The sequence below is a fragment of the Xyrauchen texanus genome, chromosome 20 (assembly GCF_025860055.1).
Source record: "Xyrauchen texanus isolate HMW12.3.18 chromosome 20, RBS_HiC_50CHRs, whole genome shotgun sequence".
In the NCBI taxonomy this organism is placed as follows: domain Eukaryota; kingdom Metazoa; phylum Chordata; class Actinopteri; order Cypriniformes; family Catostomidae; genus Xyrauchen; species Xyrauchen texanus.
In genome coordinates this window covers 6,636,540-6,653,494 of record NC_068295.1, presented here as the reverse complement: position 1 = coordinate 6,653,494, position 16,955 = coordinate 6,636,540, and the positions used below count along the sequence as shown (strand labels likewise).

Below are 16,955 nucleotides of genomic sequence, written 5' to 3'. Positions count from 1 at the left end.
TTCAGTCATATCAGTAACCGTATAAAAGCTCTTTTATTCTACATGGAGCAGGGGTGCCTCATGGGGGCAGCCATGATAGCATCACATGACCAGCTGAATACTGAATAATCTCAGTAACTGCCCTGTTATTGAACACCTTCTTTCATGGATTCAATTAATCCTGGTTTACTGTGCAGGGTGAATTTCTACAAAGGCATTGGTAACTGAAAACTACTGTTTGAATGTTACAGCATCCAGGCCACAGTTGTCAGTGTAAGCCAATGTAAGCAACTTTGACATACTTCAAAAACATTACTGAGTGCACCTTTAAATACCTTTTTCGTAGTTGACAAACGATAGGATGCATTTGCTGATTTCGTTTGAATTAATTGAAGGTTAATATTCCACTTAACCTGCAAATGATTCAGTACATGAGTGAATTGTCCAAATGAATCAAACCGTAGTGTGAACCGATTCATACCGAATTGCGAGCAATACAGAAATGTGAACTGATTCAGACTAATTTTGATTTTGACCAAGTGTGCCGCACAAGCCCTCAAAAGTGAAGCCAAAACGTCTCGATCGCCCCCCGGTGACTGGTCCTAGTATAATTCATAAACCCCACCTCCCCATGTTATTGGAGCTTTACATTTTATATCTAAATTTCTATAATTTATTATTTCACACCGTCATAAGTCAAAAGTCAAAAGTGCAGGGGCGTGTGCTTGCGATTGATTCAGGCCTTGATTTTGATTTTACTTCCTGCTCACTACTGCGCAGGTCTGGTCCTGAAATCGCAACTGCGCAGACTCAAGTCCCAAGATGTCAGCGCCATATCGGGACACTGACGGCTTCAGTTCTCACCAATGGAAAAGAGCGAAGGGGCGTCGTCCATCTTTTTTTACAGTCTATGATTTTGACCTATTCATTGAATAGAACCGACTCAAAAGAGCCGACTTATTTGGAAATCAAGTCTAAACAGCCGAAGTCTGTGGTATATCAGTGATCAGTGAGATGGCATCTTAGTAGTAAGTTTTTGCTCAAAGATATCCAGCATATTCACACACACTATGCTAAATTTAAAGGTTCAGGAATGGGCTATGCAGTTGAGTCGGGCAAAGGCACTGTTTAGATAGCTGACAAAACCAATCAAACCATCTAGCATTTCACAACATTGTATTTAATCTTTATCAGATTTTGCACCCATGCCTTTACTGCTGATCCTCTGGCATACACATATAAAGGTCTGTTTGTTTTATTTATTTACATTTTTCTCATCCTCTCAGAGATTATGTATCTCTCCTGTATCTCACTTCCTCTCCCACATCCTCTTGTAAGAGCAAGACATTGTGGTACAGTCTGAATTGACCTCACATCGCCACCACCAGCGATGAGGACTCATCACTCTGATAGTATCTGTGCTCATCTATACCACATGTTTCTTCCTGTGTTTAGGATGCTTTAGGAAAACAAACATGGAGTCCAGATACAGTTCATGTTCTGCTAGAAACCCACATTTTACTCTATTGTATCTTTTAATAAGTTCTTTATGTCAAGGACATTGCTATTGTTCATAATATTAAAAACGGTCCCACTTTACCAATTTTCCTAGTTTACCTGTATTCACCCTAAATAATTAATATTATAAAATTCTGAAGTTACCAACACAGTTACTGACTAACTTTCCTTACAAAAGTACTGTGGGTGTACCATGGTAAAGAATCAGAATCAGAATCAGCTTTATTGCCAAGTATGCTTACACATACAAGGAATTTGTCTTGGTGACAGGAGCTTCCAGTCTACAACAATACAAACAATACCAAAAACAGCAGCAAGACATAGGTAATTAAAAACAAAAAAGAACACAATATAAATAATTATACATATACGTACATACACTCACCTTCATACATACCCACATACACACACGTGAGTGCAAATCTAATACAATCTGTATATAAAGAACAAAAAACTGTATATTATGTACAGAGCAATGTAAGTAATGGCAGAAGTGGATATGTTGGATAATATAAATTAAAATTAAAATTAAACTGTGTATTGCACATCATTATTGCTCAATGGGGCAATTTAATTGTTCATTAGATGGATGGCCTGAGGGAAAAAACTGTTCCTGTGTCTGACGGTTCTGGTGTTCAGAGCTCTGAAGCGCCGGCCAGAAGGCAACAGTTCAAAAAGTTAGTGGGCAGGGTGAGTGGTGTCCAGAGTGATTTTACCAGCCTTTTTCCTCACTCTGGAAGTGTATAGTTCTTGAAGGGGGGGCAGGGGGCAACCAATAATCCTCTCAGCAGACCGAACTGTCCTTTGTAGTCTTCTGATGTCTGATTTCGTAGCTGCACCAAACCAGACAGTTATTGAAGTGCAGAGGTGCTGAGTAGAACTGTTTCAGCAGCACTGGTGGCAGGTTGAACTTCCTCAGCTGGCGAAGGAAGTACAACCTCTGCTGGGCCTTTTTCACAATGGAGTCGATGTGTATTTCCCACTTCAGGTCCTGTGAGATGGTAGTGCCCAGGAACCTGAATGACTCCACTGCTGCCACAGTGCTGTTTAGAATGGTGAGGGGGGACAATGATGGGGTGTTCATCATAAAGTCCACAATCATCTCCACTGTTTTGAGCGTGTTCAGCTCCAGGTTGTTTTGACTGCACCAGAAAGCCAGCCGTTCAACCTCCTTTCTATATGCAGACTCATAATCATCTCGGATGAGGCCGATGACAGTGGTGTCGTCTGCAAACTTCAGGAGCTTGACAGAGGGGTCCTTGGTGGTGCAGTCATTGGTGTACAGGGAGAAGAGTAGTGGGGAGAGCACACATCCCTGGGGGGCACCAGTGCTGATGGTACAGGTGGTGGAAGTGAATTTTCCCTGCCTCACAAGCTGCTGCCTGTCCGTCAGAAAGCTGGTAATCCACTGACAGGTAGAGGTGGGAACAGGGAGTTGGTTTAACTTAGTCCGGAGTATATCTGGTATGATTGTGTTGGTAAAGTCATGGTATCCAATGGTCAGGGTTGGGAGGGTTACTTTTGAAATGTATTCCATTACAGATTACAGATTACATGCTGTAAAATGTCATTTGGAATGTATTCCTTTAGATTACTCAGTGTCAGTAACGTATTCTAAATACTTTGGATTACTTCTTCAGCACTGGTAGATTTCACTTGTTTTGACTATAAAAACTGCCAGTACAGTGAGACAAAATACACATGTTAAAAATACATTCTCTGAAAAACCTAAATATCTTATGCAGTGTTGCTAAAACAAGATCATTCCAAAAGGATTTTTAGATATTTTTACAGGAATACAATACAAAAATTATTATCAAGAATATGATTTTTGCCCTAATATCAAAGGTCTTACTAGAAAAAAATTCATTATGATCCAACGTTAATTTTCTTGATAAAAAAATATGATTGTGTCTGGTAACTTGCATGTCAATGGCTAGAAATAGCATTTTAGCTTAGTTTAAAACTGACAATTTACACAAGGTTTATTTCTATTTCTTGTGCTCCAAACTTACTTCAAACTTACTTCTCTGTCTGCTCGTATGAATGTAACACATCATAAGAAAGTGTTTCACTGCTGTTCAAATGCACTTTGGATCACATCATTTATATGTATAAATGTTTTCCATCTGAAAGGACTAAATATTAAATGAAACAATTGACAATAAAATGCAAAGTAATTTCTTCAGTAATAAAAATACTTTTTGAATGTAACTGTATTCTAATTACCAATGATTTAAATTGTAACTGTAGTGGAATACCATTCTGTTATGTCCTATTATTTGTATGTCCATTTATACTCTTAGCTTGTTTTATATTCTGTGTCTTACTCTAATGTTCTGTGTGCACTTGTTTCTCCTATCACAAAAAAATAAAATAAAATAAAATAAATAATTGTGTTCATGAGAACACTTGGCAATAATCATTCTGATTATGATAAAAAAAAATATATATATATATATAAACTTTTGGATACCTTTTCGTTACTGTTGATATGTTTATATAGGAGTTTTGATTGTCATTTGATTTTTCATTACATAACATCATCAGATAGTCTCCAAAGGTTAATTTTGAGGTTTTCATGTGGTCTAATGTTTGTCAATGTCCGCCAGAAGGCGCAACTGGCTAAGTGTTTAAAAATTGTGCATACACAATTTCTATTTTATTTTATTTTTTTCTCGAAGGGTATAGTTTAATTTAGAAGGACATATACCGGGATTCCATTTGTTTCTTACAAAAAATATTTTTTTTATACGTAATTTCTATAAGTCAGAGTTTATGTCTCAAACGGAGAATAATGGTAAACTGCTTTGAGCACCCATTCACGCAAATAAATTAATATTAATGAGCCAAGCCTTCAGCAAAGTAGAGTTGTTGACTCTGCTGTCAGCCAATCGGCCTAAGTGGGCGGAGTTTGTCTCGATCAGCCTGAAGTGGGCGTGTCTTGTTTTGACTCCTCCTCCCAATCATGCTCATCGTCTAAACACAACAGTGCATTCAGAGGACGCAGTCAGTAACGGATTTCATTATTTCTTCGTCTCTTTGGGTATGAATTTACAGGACTCCTGATGTTGGGAAGAAAGTTCCTGGATTAGGTGTGTTGAGCGCAGTTGCAGGTATGGACCGGGACAGGATAGGAGAGAGACTGCAGGCATCACTGGCCGGACTGCAAGAGCTGCATTTCCTCCGGGACAAACAGAGTACTAGGGTGCACTGGGCACTGACCCTGAACAGAGAAGAGCCCGACACATCAACACATGAGATAATAAGCACAGAGGAGCTAAGAGTGGAGGCAACACTTACTCTCCTGAAACAACAGCTGGTAAGATGAGTGATCACAGACCTTTCTTAGTGAATATATGTGCTTATTCTTGGCAACATTTGAAAATGCTGGGTAAATACAAGGTCAAAAAATGCTCTTTTTTACTTACAAGCAATTAAGAATTACCAAGAATTAATGCACGTTCATTTAAAATAGTTTAATTAAATTAAAATAATAATAATAAATGTTGGGATCTGTAATTTCATATTATAAATCAATCAGTTTCCTATTCAAAATGGAGCTCTGTGTTTTCCCACTGGCTACAGATGTGACCACTGTAATATTTACATGTCATTTGAGGATTATATAAACTGGAGCAAATTTATTATTAATTCGCTAATGTTGGGTTCGCGTCCACCTTAGTCGAGTCCGAGTTGAGTCAGAGTCCAAAAGGGGCCGAGTCAGACTCATGACTGAGTCCAGTGCGAGTCTGAATTAATCTGTTTATGAATCTGAATTAAAATTGTAACCGTAAATTCTGCATCAATATTTTAAGATTATTTTAACCTTCATAACTAAGAAAAATTATTTGTCAATATAAATGCAACAAAAACACCTCTGTTGCATTTAATTTTCAATGATTATTATTATTATCCTGCTGAACAAATTTCAAAGTGGTTTCAGATGAAAGCATATGCTTTAGGTGTATGAAGACAAAACTGTCCTTCAACACACTTTTTATTGTGTTCTGTTGACATTTCAATTATTTGTTGATTTTTCCCCTCCACTCAAACATACACCAAAGAAAGTGAAACCTGCATTAGTCATTAGACTAGAGTTATTATTATTTCTACTATTTTATTTGTTATTTTCTATTCCATTTTCAATTTGTCCATTTCAATTTAGTTTAGTTTTATCTAAAATTATGGGTGAAATACATTTAATAAATGGTAATATTAAAACATTTAATAATGCCCATAAAATTAAACATAAAATAAAAACAGAAGAGATCAGATACCATTCAAATAAAATTTTTATTCGCATACACTTCACACTTTTCAGTCCTCCTGCTGTGTCCAGGTGTAGCCTACTTCCCTAAAGTTAAGATCACATTTTTATGACAAACTCTCCTTGAGCTGACGTGTTGTTCTTTTCACATTATGTTTAGTATGGATAATAGGTGAATAGACTTCTTTCCTCACTTGTGTTCATTGTATTTTCTGATTTTTTTGCCATTGAAATGCAAGTGCCAGCTTTACAGGTAACACACAGAGGTTGCGGTACACCTATGTGATGGACTGAGTTGACAATATCCATCATGGTCTGTTTCATCCATCATATCAGTTTAAATGTCCCTGATACGTAGCATATTTGATTTTGTCTCGATATAGTCAACATTTACAGTTAGAAATGGCTTTGCGTAGTAAGCACGTGTCTGATAAAAATTTTGTTCTATTTGATAATTTTCATAGTTTGGGAACATACTTTTTAAAGAGTATTTATGTTATTGATGTTACACACACACACACATAGAGAGAAAGAAAGCACGCTGCCACTCTTAGCCAGAATAATCATACGTAAGGACATATATGCGTGAAAAGTGATGTGCAGTATCAAATACACAGAATTTGTAGACCACCATAATGGTCTACAGTGCTAACTGTAGAGAGCACATCATTATGAATACAAAGCCAAATCCCAGACATTTAGAGGGAATTTTGAAATCCCTGCCGGACACTTTTTCAGGTCTGAAAAAGAGGACATGTCTGGGCATAAGAGGACATTTGGTCACCCTTTGTTACATTCTTTTTTTTGGTTTATTTGTTTGCCTGTCATTGCATCACAAATGCTATGGACCCAGGTAGACTCCAGAGTCCAAAAGGCTCGAGTTCAAGTAAAATTTAATCAGAGTCCGTGAAAAGTCCAAGTTCGTTCAAATTGGACTCGTGACTCTGGTCCGAACTCAAGTACCCCAACTCTAGCTAATGCACCCTTTTAATATGATGTGTTACAAATATGGTAGTTGTGTCTGTATTAGGACAGGTATTACTTGCTGCCTTTCATGAAGATGGTCTACATCTAATATGTAGAGATCATCATTGACATGGACATCAGTTTTTAGAATGCCTGGAATAAAGTGGCCATGTAACTATTTACACCACGACCATAATGGTCATTGAATGAAGACATTTTATTAATAGTAGAAAAATCTGGAAAATATTTTAGATTTAGACCCTTAAACTCAAAACTAAATTTTGTTCCCAAACACAACTGGTGGGATCAGATGTGTTAACATAAAACAATTTTAAATTAAAATTGATTGTGTTTGGTAGATTTTGTACCGTACATTCTGCACAGATGTTTTCTGTGGTTTAGGTAGTTAGTTCTTTCATTTTGTCACGTGGATTTACCCCAGCAGGAATCTATAATCTTTACTCAAAACCTGCTTGCCCATGTGCAGACCTCCTTCTGTATTCCTTGGTGTATTTTGTGCATGGCTTGGCACGATGCCCTTGATGACTGAATCCAGAGTTGAATCACAGGCTCAGCTGGGGGGAATAGTGAGGGGTCATAAATCAAGAGCTCAGAGGGGGGCCAGCCCTGTTTCTGATGATTAACCCAATTTAATGAGAATGGCAACAGATGAACTGTGGCCCAGTCAGCGACACAGATTTGACCCCGCAGCCGGGCTTGTTTGAACCTTTTGGACTTTTGTTGAACTCTTCATGCGCTCTGTGTTCCAAGTGACTCTCTTCTGTAGACATATAACAGACTGACAGTAGTGTTCTTAAATCCCAATTAAAGAAACCATGTGTGGCATATTAGTTTTCAAAGCTTAAATCATCTACAGTAAGAGTTTTGCAGTTGGGGATGTAGCTTTTGCATAAAGTATTTGATGCTGGTAAATACACATGACTCAGTTGCAGGGCTGGACTAGGAAGAGAAATCAGTCCGGGAGTTTACATGGCAACTGGCCCAACTGGGGGGAGTTGGTGATGCAGAAGTTGTTGAGGGTGGGACTTTCACAGAAGTTTTAAATTGTGAATTTTCAGGCCTGGAAATGTCATAGAAATTAATACAATCTGGATTTGCTCTAAATTTGCTCTTTGTAAGTGCAGTCTCTATAAATCCATGTGTAGTATAGTAATCACAAGCAGTTGGAAAAGTCATGCAAATTAATTGGAAAAGGGTGTGGGAACTGAGAAAACATCTGGCAGGTCTGTTTCAGCCAAACATCAGAACTGTACTGGATCTAAAGTTTCTAGCCAGTATCAAACATTGTTTTCAGTATTGGTTAATTTGTATAAGTGGTCCTTCTCTAAGATCTAAAGATCTTTTCTGAAAAAAGAACAGGCTCTTTCATTAGAAAGATAGTTTACAGTCAAACATTACAGACTCTCCTCTTGTTCCTATACATTTGGTTTACACAATAGTTTGTGATCCTCTGCAGAAGAGAGATTAGTAACCTTACAGCACTTCCCCCGGGCTACCCTTTATCCATACCTAGTTAATAGTCAACCACTCTCCTTCTTTATTTGCTTCCTTTCTCTCTGTCTTTCTCTGTCTGCATCGTATAACAGCAGGAGTCATATCAGCCAATAAATGTCTGTAGAGTTTTTGCAATGCAGTTTGTCATGTTCTCCTGTGGTTAGTTTGGAATGAAATAGCTAATGCTCTGTTAACTTTAAGAGCAGTTTTGTTGGGCTTGACTGTCTTTTACTGATTGTTTTGTGCTTAAGTCTTCAAAGTTCTAAACATCTTAGTTTAGTATTTCTATCATGAGTAGCTATTGCATTATAAGCAAAGAATAAATATAGATCAAATAAGTGAAGGGAATAATTTCTTTAAAGTTCATCAGATTTGTAGTTTTTCTGCATTATTCCTTATGCTCTCCACACCAAAAGGTGCCGTGTTCTATTTGAAAAGCTGTACACTCAGTTGTACAGCTAAGTATATGTAAAGTTTAAGTTTTCTTGTTGGAAGTTAGCACTGCAGTGTCAGTGTACACTTTGAGTGAATCTGCACATGTGGTCCATTAGGGAACCTACATATACAGTAAGAGGAAGCTCAGATGGAGCATTTAATGGGAAGGAAAATGTAAGATGCGTTGTGAGGGTATGGAAAGAGCAGAGTCAGTTTAATATCAAGCAGGAATAAAACAAATTAGATCACAGCACAACTTGACCTGCCTGTCAGAAATGCTCATTGTTCAAAGTACGTTGCAGCTAAATTGAAATGTTCTCAATCACAAACTCTTTGAGTGTTTTCCTGTATGTCCTTCTGACACACTATCTCCATTGAAATCAATGGATTTGTAGAGTTCTATGAAGCAATGCAAACTTTAGTGTTTAGGTGCCCTAAATGTACTAAACATGTATGATGTATCAGGTCCTTTGTATGTAATACTGCATGATATGAGGGTGATGTATTTTGCTGGTTGTGGGGCTAGTATGCGTTGTGTGCTAATGTGTGTGTAGGCAAGTTCTGGGGCTGATATATGTGAAACCACCATTCTGCAGCAGTGGAATCATTCAGGGCTCTACCATCTCACAAGACCTGAACAGTTAAAACTGCCCCATTGAGTAATAATTATGTGCAATACATATATTTAAATGTATTCATTTGGCAGATGCTTTATCCCAAGCCACTTACAAAAGAGGAATAATACATCATAAGCGATTCATCTTAAGGAGACATTGGTATGAAAAGTGCTGCATTACAAAGTTTCACTAGCATCAGAATAGTAGTATCCAAGACAGATTAGAGTGCAACAAGATTTTATATAATTAATTAAAAAAACAATTATAATAACTGAGTGAATGGTTAAATGCTCATGTAAAAGATGTGTTTTTAGCCATTTATTTTTTTTTAGACAGTGAGTGAGTCTGGTTCACAGATGGAGTTGGGAAGGTCATTCCACCAACGTGGTACAGTGAAACCGAACATCCTGGAAAGTGTTTTGGTGCCTCTTTGTGTTGGTACAACAAGGCACTGCTCACTAACCGACCACAGGCTTCTGGTGGGAACGTAGGTCTGCAAAAATTATTTTAAGTATTCTGGAGCAGACCCAGTGACTGTTCCGTATGCGAGCATCAGAGCCTTGAATTTGATATGTGCATGAACCGGCTGCCAGTAAAGAGAGACAAGGAGTGGTTTAACATGCGCTTTCTTTGGTTCGTTTAAAACCAGACATGCTGCTGCATTCTGGATAATTTGCTGAGGCCTAATTGCGTATGTAGGGAGGCCTCCAATGAGAGTGTTACAGTAGTCCAGTCTAGTTATGACAAGTGACTGGACAAGAAGTTGTGTGGCATGTTCAGAGGGGAAGGGTCTTATATTCCTGATATTGTTGAGTGTAAATCTACATGATCTCTATGAGATGTGGTCTGTGAAATTGAGTTGGTTATCAATGGTTACCCCTAGATTTCTGACCGTTTTGGAAGGTGTTACTGTAGTTGAACCCAGCTGAAGGTTGATGTTGTGTTCAACAGCAGGGTTGGCTGGAAAGACTAGGAGCTCAGTCTTTGCTGGGTTAAGTTGCAGGTGGTGTTCCTTCATCCAGGCTGAGATGTCTGCCAAACAGGCCGAGAATAGAGCAAGCAGTCACCGTGGTGTTGTTGGGCTGGAAAGACAAGAAGAGCTGTTTGTCGTCGAATGATGTGTCCCAGTGATGTTGTGTGTATAGACATCCCAGTGATGTTGTGTGTATAGGTGGCTTAGGCCACCAAGTGGCCTAAGCACTGAGCACTGAGTTTCCCCAGCAAGTTGCTGATGTGACTTGGACATACCTACCTGAGAGATAGGACTTAAACCAGTCAAGCATAGTTCTTGTGATGCCCAGAGTAGAGAGGGTGGAGAGTAGGATCTGATGGTTGACTGTGTCAAAGGCTGCAGAAAGGTCCAGTAGAATCTGGACGGATAACCTGGATCCAGCTCTCGCCTGTCTCAGCGACTGTGAGTGACAGACAGCAGGGCAGTCTCGGTGGAATACCCTCTTTTGAAGCCTGACTGATTGTCATCCAGCAGCTTGTTCTGCGAGAGCTAGGCAGAGATCTGATAGAAAACTGCCCTTTCAAGTGTTTTTGCAATGAATGTGATGAGAGAGATTGGTCTCTAGTGTTCTGCTAGTGTGGGGCTAAGTGCAGGTTTTTTAAGCAGCGTTTTTACACAGCTTAGTCTATTTATATTTATCCAACATATCATACCTTATCTGCCAACATATAATACCTTATCTGTATATAGCAGATTTGTATTTGTACATATGTTATATTTACATTTATATATACACCGTATATATTTTTGTCTTATTATGTATTTCTACATAAATACTTACTTTTTCTATTCACTTTTTTTTTTTATTCTATTTTTTTATTATCTCTGTCTTGTTGTACTGTTTGTGCACTGGAAGCTTCTGTCACCTAGACAAATTCCTTGTATGTGAAAGCATACTTGGCAATAAAGCTCATTCTGATTCTGAAAGTGTTTGTTGTATCTGCAGACACGTTTGCGCAGGCAGGATGTGGGATTGAAGACTCACCTGCAGCAGCTGGATCAGCAGATCAGTGAACTGAAGCTGGATGTGTGTAAATCATCAACTGAAAACCTTGAATGTGACAGCAGACCGAGTTCAGGTGACTGAACCCTTTCAGAGACCACATACTAAACCAGCGTAAGATGGTTTGCTAGTTTTAGCTGGTCTAGCTAGTTTCCTAGCCTGGCCAAGATGGTGTTTAGCTGGTACACCAGATAGTCTCCAAGCCTGATTATCTGAAAAGTGCCTAAAATCAGTCAACAAACCACCTGACCAGACTGATGGACCAGCAATTCATTGTAGCCTGGTTTAAGGTGCTTTTTTCCAGCAGTGTCTAGAATAATATATATCTTTGAGATGTTTATACACATAATCCATCATTGTTAACATACTTCGTTATTTCATAAACAAAATCCACTACAATGAATATCCAACATGGTCATTTCTGCTCTCAGGTTTCTACGAGCTCAGTGATGGTGGATCAGGCTCACTGTCCAATTCTTGTATCTCCGTCTACAGTGAGAGTCTATCCTCTTCATCTCAAACCAGTCTCCTTCCTCATCTTTCCACTTCCTATTCTCCACATGGCCATAGTGGCTCCGGACAGGCCATTGTGTCCCGCTGTTTTTCTGCTGATGAGAGCACAGCCCAGCCCAACACCCCACGATCAATAGGAATGAAGCTTGGTAGCAGTTGTATACGAACTACACCAGCTATTGCAGAAAGAGTGAGACAAAGACCTGTTTCCATGGGTAAGCCTGAAAATGTGTTTTTTGTTTCAAAGTTTGAGCAAAGAAATATGGGAAATTTTGTCAGAATCTTGTATTTCATGTTGTAGTCAATATACCCGACTTATGATACTGTCTGCTGGTCTCCAAGCCTGCCCAAGCTGGTCTTCCAGCCTGGTCAAGCTGGTGTTCTTCTGATTTAGCTGGTTGGCCTGCTAGTTTACCATCCTGAACAACTGACAAGTGCCCAAACCAGCAAACAGACCACCTTGACCAGGCTTGGAGACCAGTAAGCCAGCTTGGGTTGTTTTAAGATAATTTTTTCTGCCAGGAATTCATAGTCAGCTCACCTAATGAGATTCTGAAATGTAAAATACATCTTCAACATGCTATTCTTCCTTCTGTCCATTTGTTAGGTGACCTCAACCGAGTGATCACATCTGGTTTTGGCTCCTTCAAATCCACTGACGTAAAGACCTCAATCCACTCTGGAAGCCACCACAACCCCTCAGTAGACCCTAAATATCAGAGTAACCTGGTGTCTAGCAATGGGACAGAGGTGTACTGTTACCCAAGCCCCCTGCACGCTGTGGCCTTACAAAGCCCTATCTTTAGTCTCATAAGTGATCAGCAAAGTAAAGTAGTGGCTGAGGGACAGGATGGAAAGCCAGGAGGGGTACTTGAAGAGATAAACCAGAACCCTAACCAAAAGTCTACAAACTCCAGGTCTTCAGTACACATCAACAAACTCCTGCAGCAAAGCTTCAGTAAAATGAACCTGTTAAATGAAATAAGAAGAATTGACCCCCAGGAGCAAAGACCCAGATCCCTGGAAGTGACCTATGGACAGCTGAATGGTCCTCAATATCTTGGGTCCTTTCAACAGATATCAGTGTCCCCAGAAAATGCACTGGAGACTAGAAAAACATCTTCAACACTAAACATCAATCAACAGAAGACAGACACCTCTGCTGCTGAGTCCAATTCATACGGGGTCAAGGTCCACACACTCTCAGCACCTTCCATGGATTTCCAACAAAATTGCCTTCCTGTTAGGAATATGGAATCTGACAATGAACTCTCAGATAAGGGAATTGGAGTTTCTTCTAAGGAGTCATCTTTGGTCTCAAAGCCAGTAGACAGGAGATCAAGTTTTAACCACAGCAGTAAGGCATGCGCAGACTCTTTTGGTGATAAGAGTAGTCCACCTCAGTGTGAGTTTGTCCATGCAGAATTTGTTCCCGCAGGGTCTCAGAGGGTGAAGGTGCGCCATGCTGACAAGAAAACAAAACCTTTGAAATTGAGGAAGAGCTCAGAGAAACCCTCATCAAAGAAACTTAATCAAAAACACTTCTCACGACAGAAGGAGCTCTGTCCAAAAACCTCCAAAAACCGAGTTGACTTAAAGCAGTTTAGCTCGTGCAGAGGTAAACTGACAAGTCTAGACGAGTCCCAGATACACTCTTGCTTGGATTGCAGTTGCAACTCGCATTGCATCCCGAACAAGCCTATCTATCAACAAAACCAAACTGCCAAGTCCATCAAGTCCCACAAAGCTCATTACCCTGAAACTGTGCATCTTGTAGAGCAAGCCCGAAAGAAACAGAGCTCTAGCAAATGGCCTTCTACCTCTGAGATCCTGTTGCCCCCAACTCTCCACACCCAGAGATCCAAGGAGATGCCAACCACACACAAGGCAGGCATGGTAAGGAGCATTAGTGCAAGGCCTCGCTCGAGTCAATGGGGTTGTCCTCCACGACCCCTCACTCACTCTTTCTCCACCTCCTCGTACTTCAGTTACTTGGAATCTAGATATCCGGCAGCTCGAATCTCCGGCCGCCATGCTCCTCACTGTGAGTCAGAATTTTCAGAGTACTCTGCAGAGTGCGCCTCTCTCTTTCACTCTACTATAGCAGCAAGCAGTGACGGGGAGATTAGCGACTACACCACAAACCGCTTCGGAGACAGTGAGTCCAGCCAAGGCTCTCAGATGCCCTCAGATTCAGACAGCAGCCTCTCAATGGATGAAGAGGACCTGTTAGAGGAAGAAGAGGATGATGAAGGCAGCTTGGTGTGGGCCCAGGCTGCAATTGGGCCCACCGCAGCGGGTTTGTCCCTTCAGCAACACCACCACCCAAAGCCAGCAGCCTGCCGCATCAAAGCATCTAGAGCGCTGAAAAAGAAGATTCGCCGCTTTCAGCCAGCATCACTCAAGGTTATGACTCTGGTGTAGCCTCGCTTACGATATGATGCTTGAAAAGGAAGCTTGAGTTTACTCCTGTAAAATAATTCCTTTCACAAATAACACAATTCACTTGGCAACTGTACCTGTGATCCAATTAAGATTAAGTCGAGTGTACTTTGAGACTTTTATCAAGTCATCAAAAGCATATGCTAGAAATTACCACAATGAATCAGTGAGCTTCAGTTAACTTTAACCAAAACATGACTTTGACAAGAGTTTCATACACTTACATGGCATCTTGAACTGCCCAATCATCACAGGACCAGAGATATTGAAAAATTGGACTTCTCCACAACCAGTCCAATTGAGTCCTCTGTTGATATGTGTAGAAACTGTAGACTGTAAAATCATTTTTTGTATTTCTTTACCCAATTATAAAACACCTGTAACTAAAAAAATCCTGTGTAAAAAGAGCAATTTCAGCTGGCCACTTTTGAAACAAAAAGATTCTCTTTAAAAAAAAAAGGAAATTCAATAAAAATATTTTGCTTTTTACGTTCATTTTATTTTTTATTTAATAATGAAATCAGTGGTTTTACTTTGCTTATCCATAATGGTTCTTCTCAAAGGTTGTCTGAAATGGAGATTAGAAATGCTAATGAATTCACATTATGAGGACAGTCTTAACAAGCTTTCTATTATTTGTGTGCTTATTATGCTCTTTATCTATAGGTGATCACATCAATATACAATGGTCAAGGGCTGTATTCTTACAATAATATGGATTTATCTGAATATATTAAAGGATTTTGAGGTTGAGCTTTTGAGATGACAGAACATATCACAAATCAGTTGTGGTGAATTTAAAGAGTGGACAGATCTGTAAATCTCATTATTTTACTCCGTGTCAGAATCTCTACTAAAATTCCTGTATAGTCAGAGAGGTTGGAATGGGGTTTAGTCCTCTGAATACACTCATACAGGTGAAGACAAGATGGTACTTGGGCCCCTGGATGCATTTTATCTTTGCTAGTCTTAGTTGAAAGGAGCTTTAATCCCTTACAGACCCAAGAATTTCATCAAGTTCTACTTACAATTTACTGCCCTGGATGGTTTTATCACCATGGAAACATACACACACCCCTTCACATCAACCCACTGTGTTTTTTTGTAGGACAGTTTTTTTGGATCTGGGAGTTGATTTATACAGACCAATTACGGCAAAGTTAATTACTGTACTTGCAAGGTTGTACTGCAACTCATTGTTTAATTCACATTAATTCAGCTTCAAACACTTACATTTTTTGTGTTGTAGACTATTTCAGTCTTAAGTGTGTTTAAGTGTGATTAAATACACAATCTACTAAAAAGGCAATAAAAAAGAGACAACATCTTGTGTATTTCTGTGACTGAGGGCTTTCATTGGAAAAAGAAGATACAAGAATTATGTCCGCATAATGAGTTATTGTGAAGGAGAAATGTGAAGTGTTGTGTGTGTGACTTGTAACGATGAACAAGAAAGAAAGATAGATATTATTTTGAATTTGTTGATTGGAAAAGTGTTTTAAAAAGTGATATAAAAGTAAAGTAATTTGCAATTTGATGACTTTTTCAATTAAATAATTAGTAAAGTAATCTGATTATAATTTTAGATAAATAATTAGTCATCTGTAGTGGATTACTAAAGTAATTATCCAACATTGTAGCTTCTGTAACCAAGAACATTATGCAAATCACCAGATTAAACAGTGAGTGAGAGAGGTCACAGGTCAGACAGTTTCTCTATGACGTTGGGTCAAGGCCAGCAGGCCTATTAAGAACAGGCTTTATAAGAAATAATGTGAAGTGCTTCAACCTTGAATTATTTATTTATAATGAATGTGGTTATAATTTAAAAAAATTAGACCATTTGATGTCTTCAGTTTTCACAACAAACATAATTTACTTGGATCATCTTTATCAAATGTTAGAATAGAATCCTTTATTTTGGTCACACATTATACACACAGTTTTTTGCATATATAAAGTGAAATTTATTAATTTTCACATATGCAGGGTCAGCCATGATACAGCACCCCTGGAGCAGATAGGGTTAAGGACCTTGCTCAAGGGCCCAACAGTGGCATCTTGGTGGTGCTGGGGCTTGAACCCCCAACCTTCTGGTCAGTAACCCTGCGCCTCAACCACTGATCCCACTGTTGAACATATTAAAGGAATAGTTCTCCCATCCTTTACTCACCCTCATGCCATTCCAGAGGTGTATGACTTTATTTCATCTGCAGAACACAAACAAAGATTTTTAGAAGAATATTTAAGCTCTGTAGGCCCATACAATTCATGATGTAAGTGAATGGGGACCACATATTTTAAGTTCCAAAAAGCACATACTGTAAAACAGCAAGTAATCTGTATGACTCCAGTGGTTTAATCCATGTCTTCTGAAGTGATGCATTTGGTTTTGGGTGAGAATAAGCCAAAATGTAACTCATATTTTCACTGTACATCTTGCCATTGCAGTCTCTAGGCACAATCATGATATCAAGCTCAATTACACTTTCTAGTGCTTGATGCATGTGCAGAGTGCTAGATGGTGCAAGAAAGTGTAATCTAGTTTGAAATCATGATGGCCAATGAAATGTATGGATTTATGGATCATTTATGGCAAACCACTGGAGTTGTATATATTACTTTTCTGCTGCGTTTATGTTCGTTTTGGAGCTTCAAAATTTTCACAATTTTATGGACCTACAG

General features: G+C 39.0%; 1 protein-coding gene across 1 annotated transcript; it reads left to right on the top strand.

The window, feature by feature from the left end:
• The first annotated feature begins 4,494 nt into the window (after positions 1-4,494).
• LOC127660918 (dapper homolog 2-like) lies at positions 4,495-15,586 on the top strand. Its single transcript, XM_052151399.1, has 4 exons — positions 4,495-4,819; positions 11,259-11,391; positions 11,747-12,043; positions 12,436-15,586. The coding sequence occupies exons 1-4, from the start codon at positions 4,616-4,618 to the stop codon at positions 14,250-14,252; spliced, it is 2,451 nt and encodes an 816-aa protein (XP_052007359.1). The 5' UTR covers positions 4,495-4,615; the 3' UTR covers positions 14,253-15,586.
• The last annotated feature ends 1,369 nt before the right edge of the window (positions 15,587-16,955 follow it).

What these genes read in the sequence shown, in the direction of transcription:
- LOC127660918 (XM_052151399.1), top strand. Translation starts at nt 4,616, where the DNA reads ATGGACCGGGACAGGATAGGAGAGAGACTGCAGGCATCACTGGCCGGA. An exon ending in CTCTCCTGAAACAACAGCTG is followed by an intron (nt 4,820 to 11,258) that starts GTAAGATGAGTG and finishes TTGTATCTGCAG; the next exon opens with ACACGTTTGCGCAGGCAGGA. An exon ending in ACAAAGACCTGTTTCCATGG is followed by an intron (nt 12,044 to 12,435) that starts GTAAGCCTGAAA and finishes TCCATTTGTTAG; the next exon opens with GTGACCTCAACCGAGTGATC.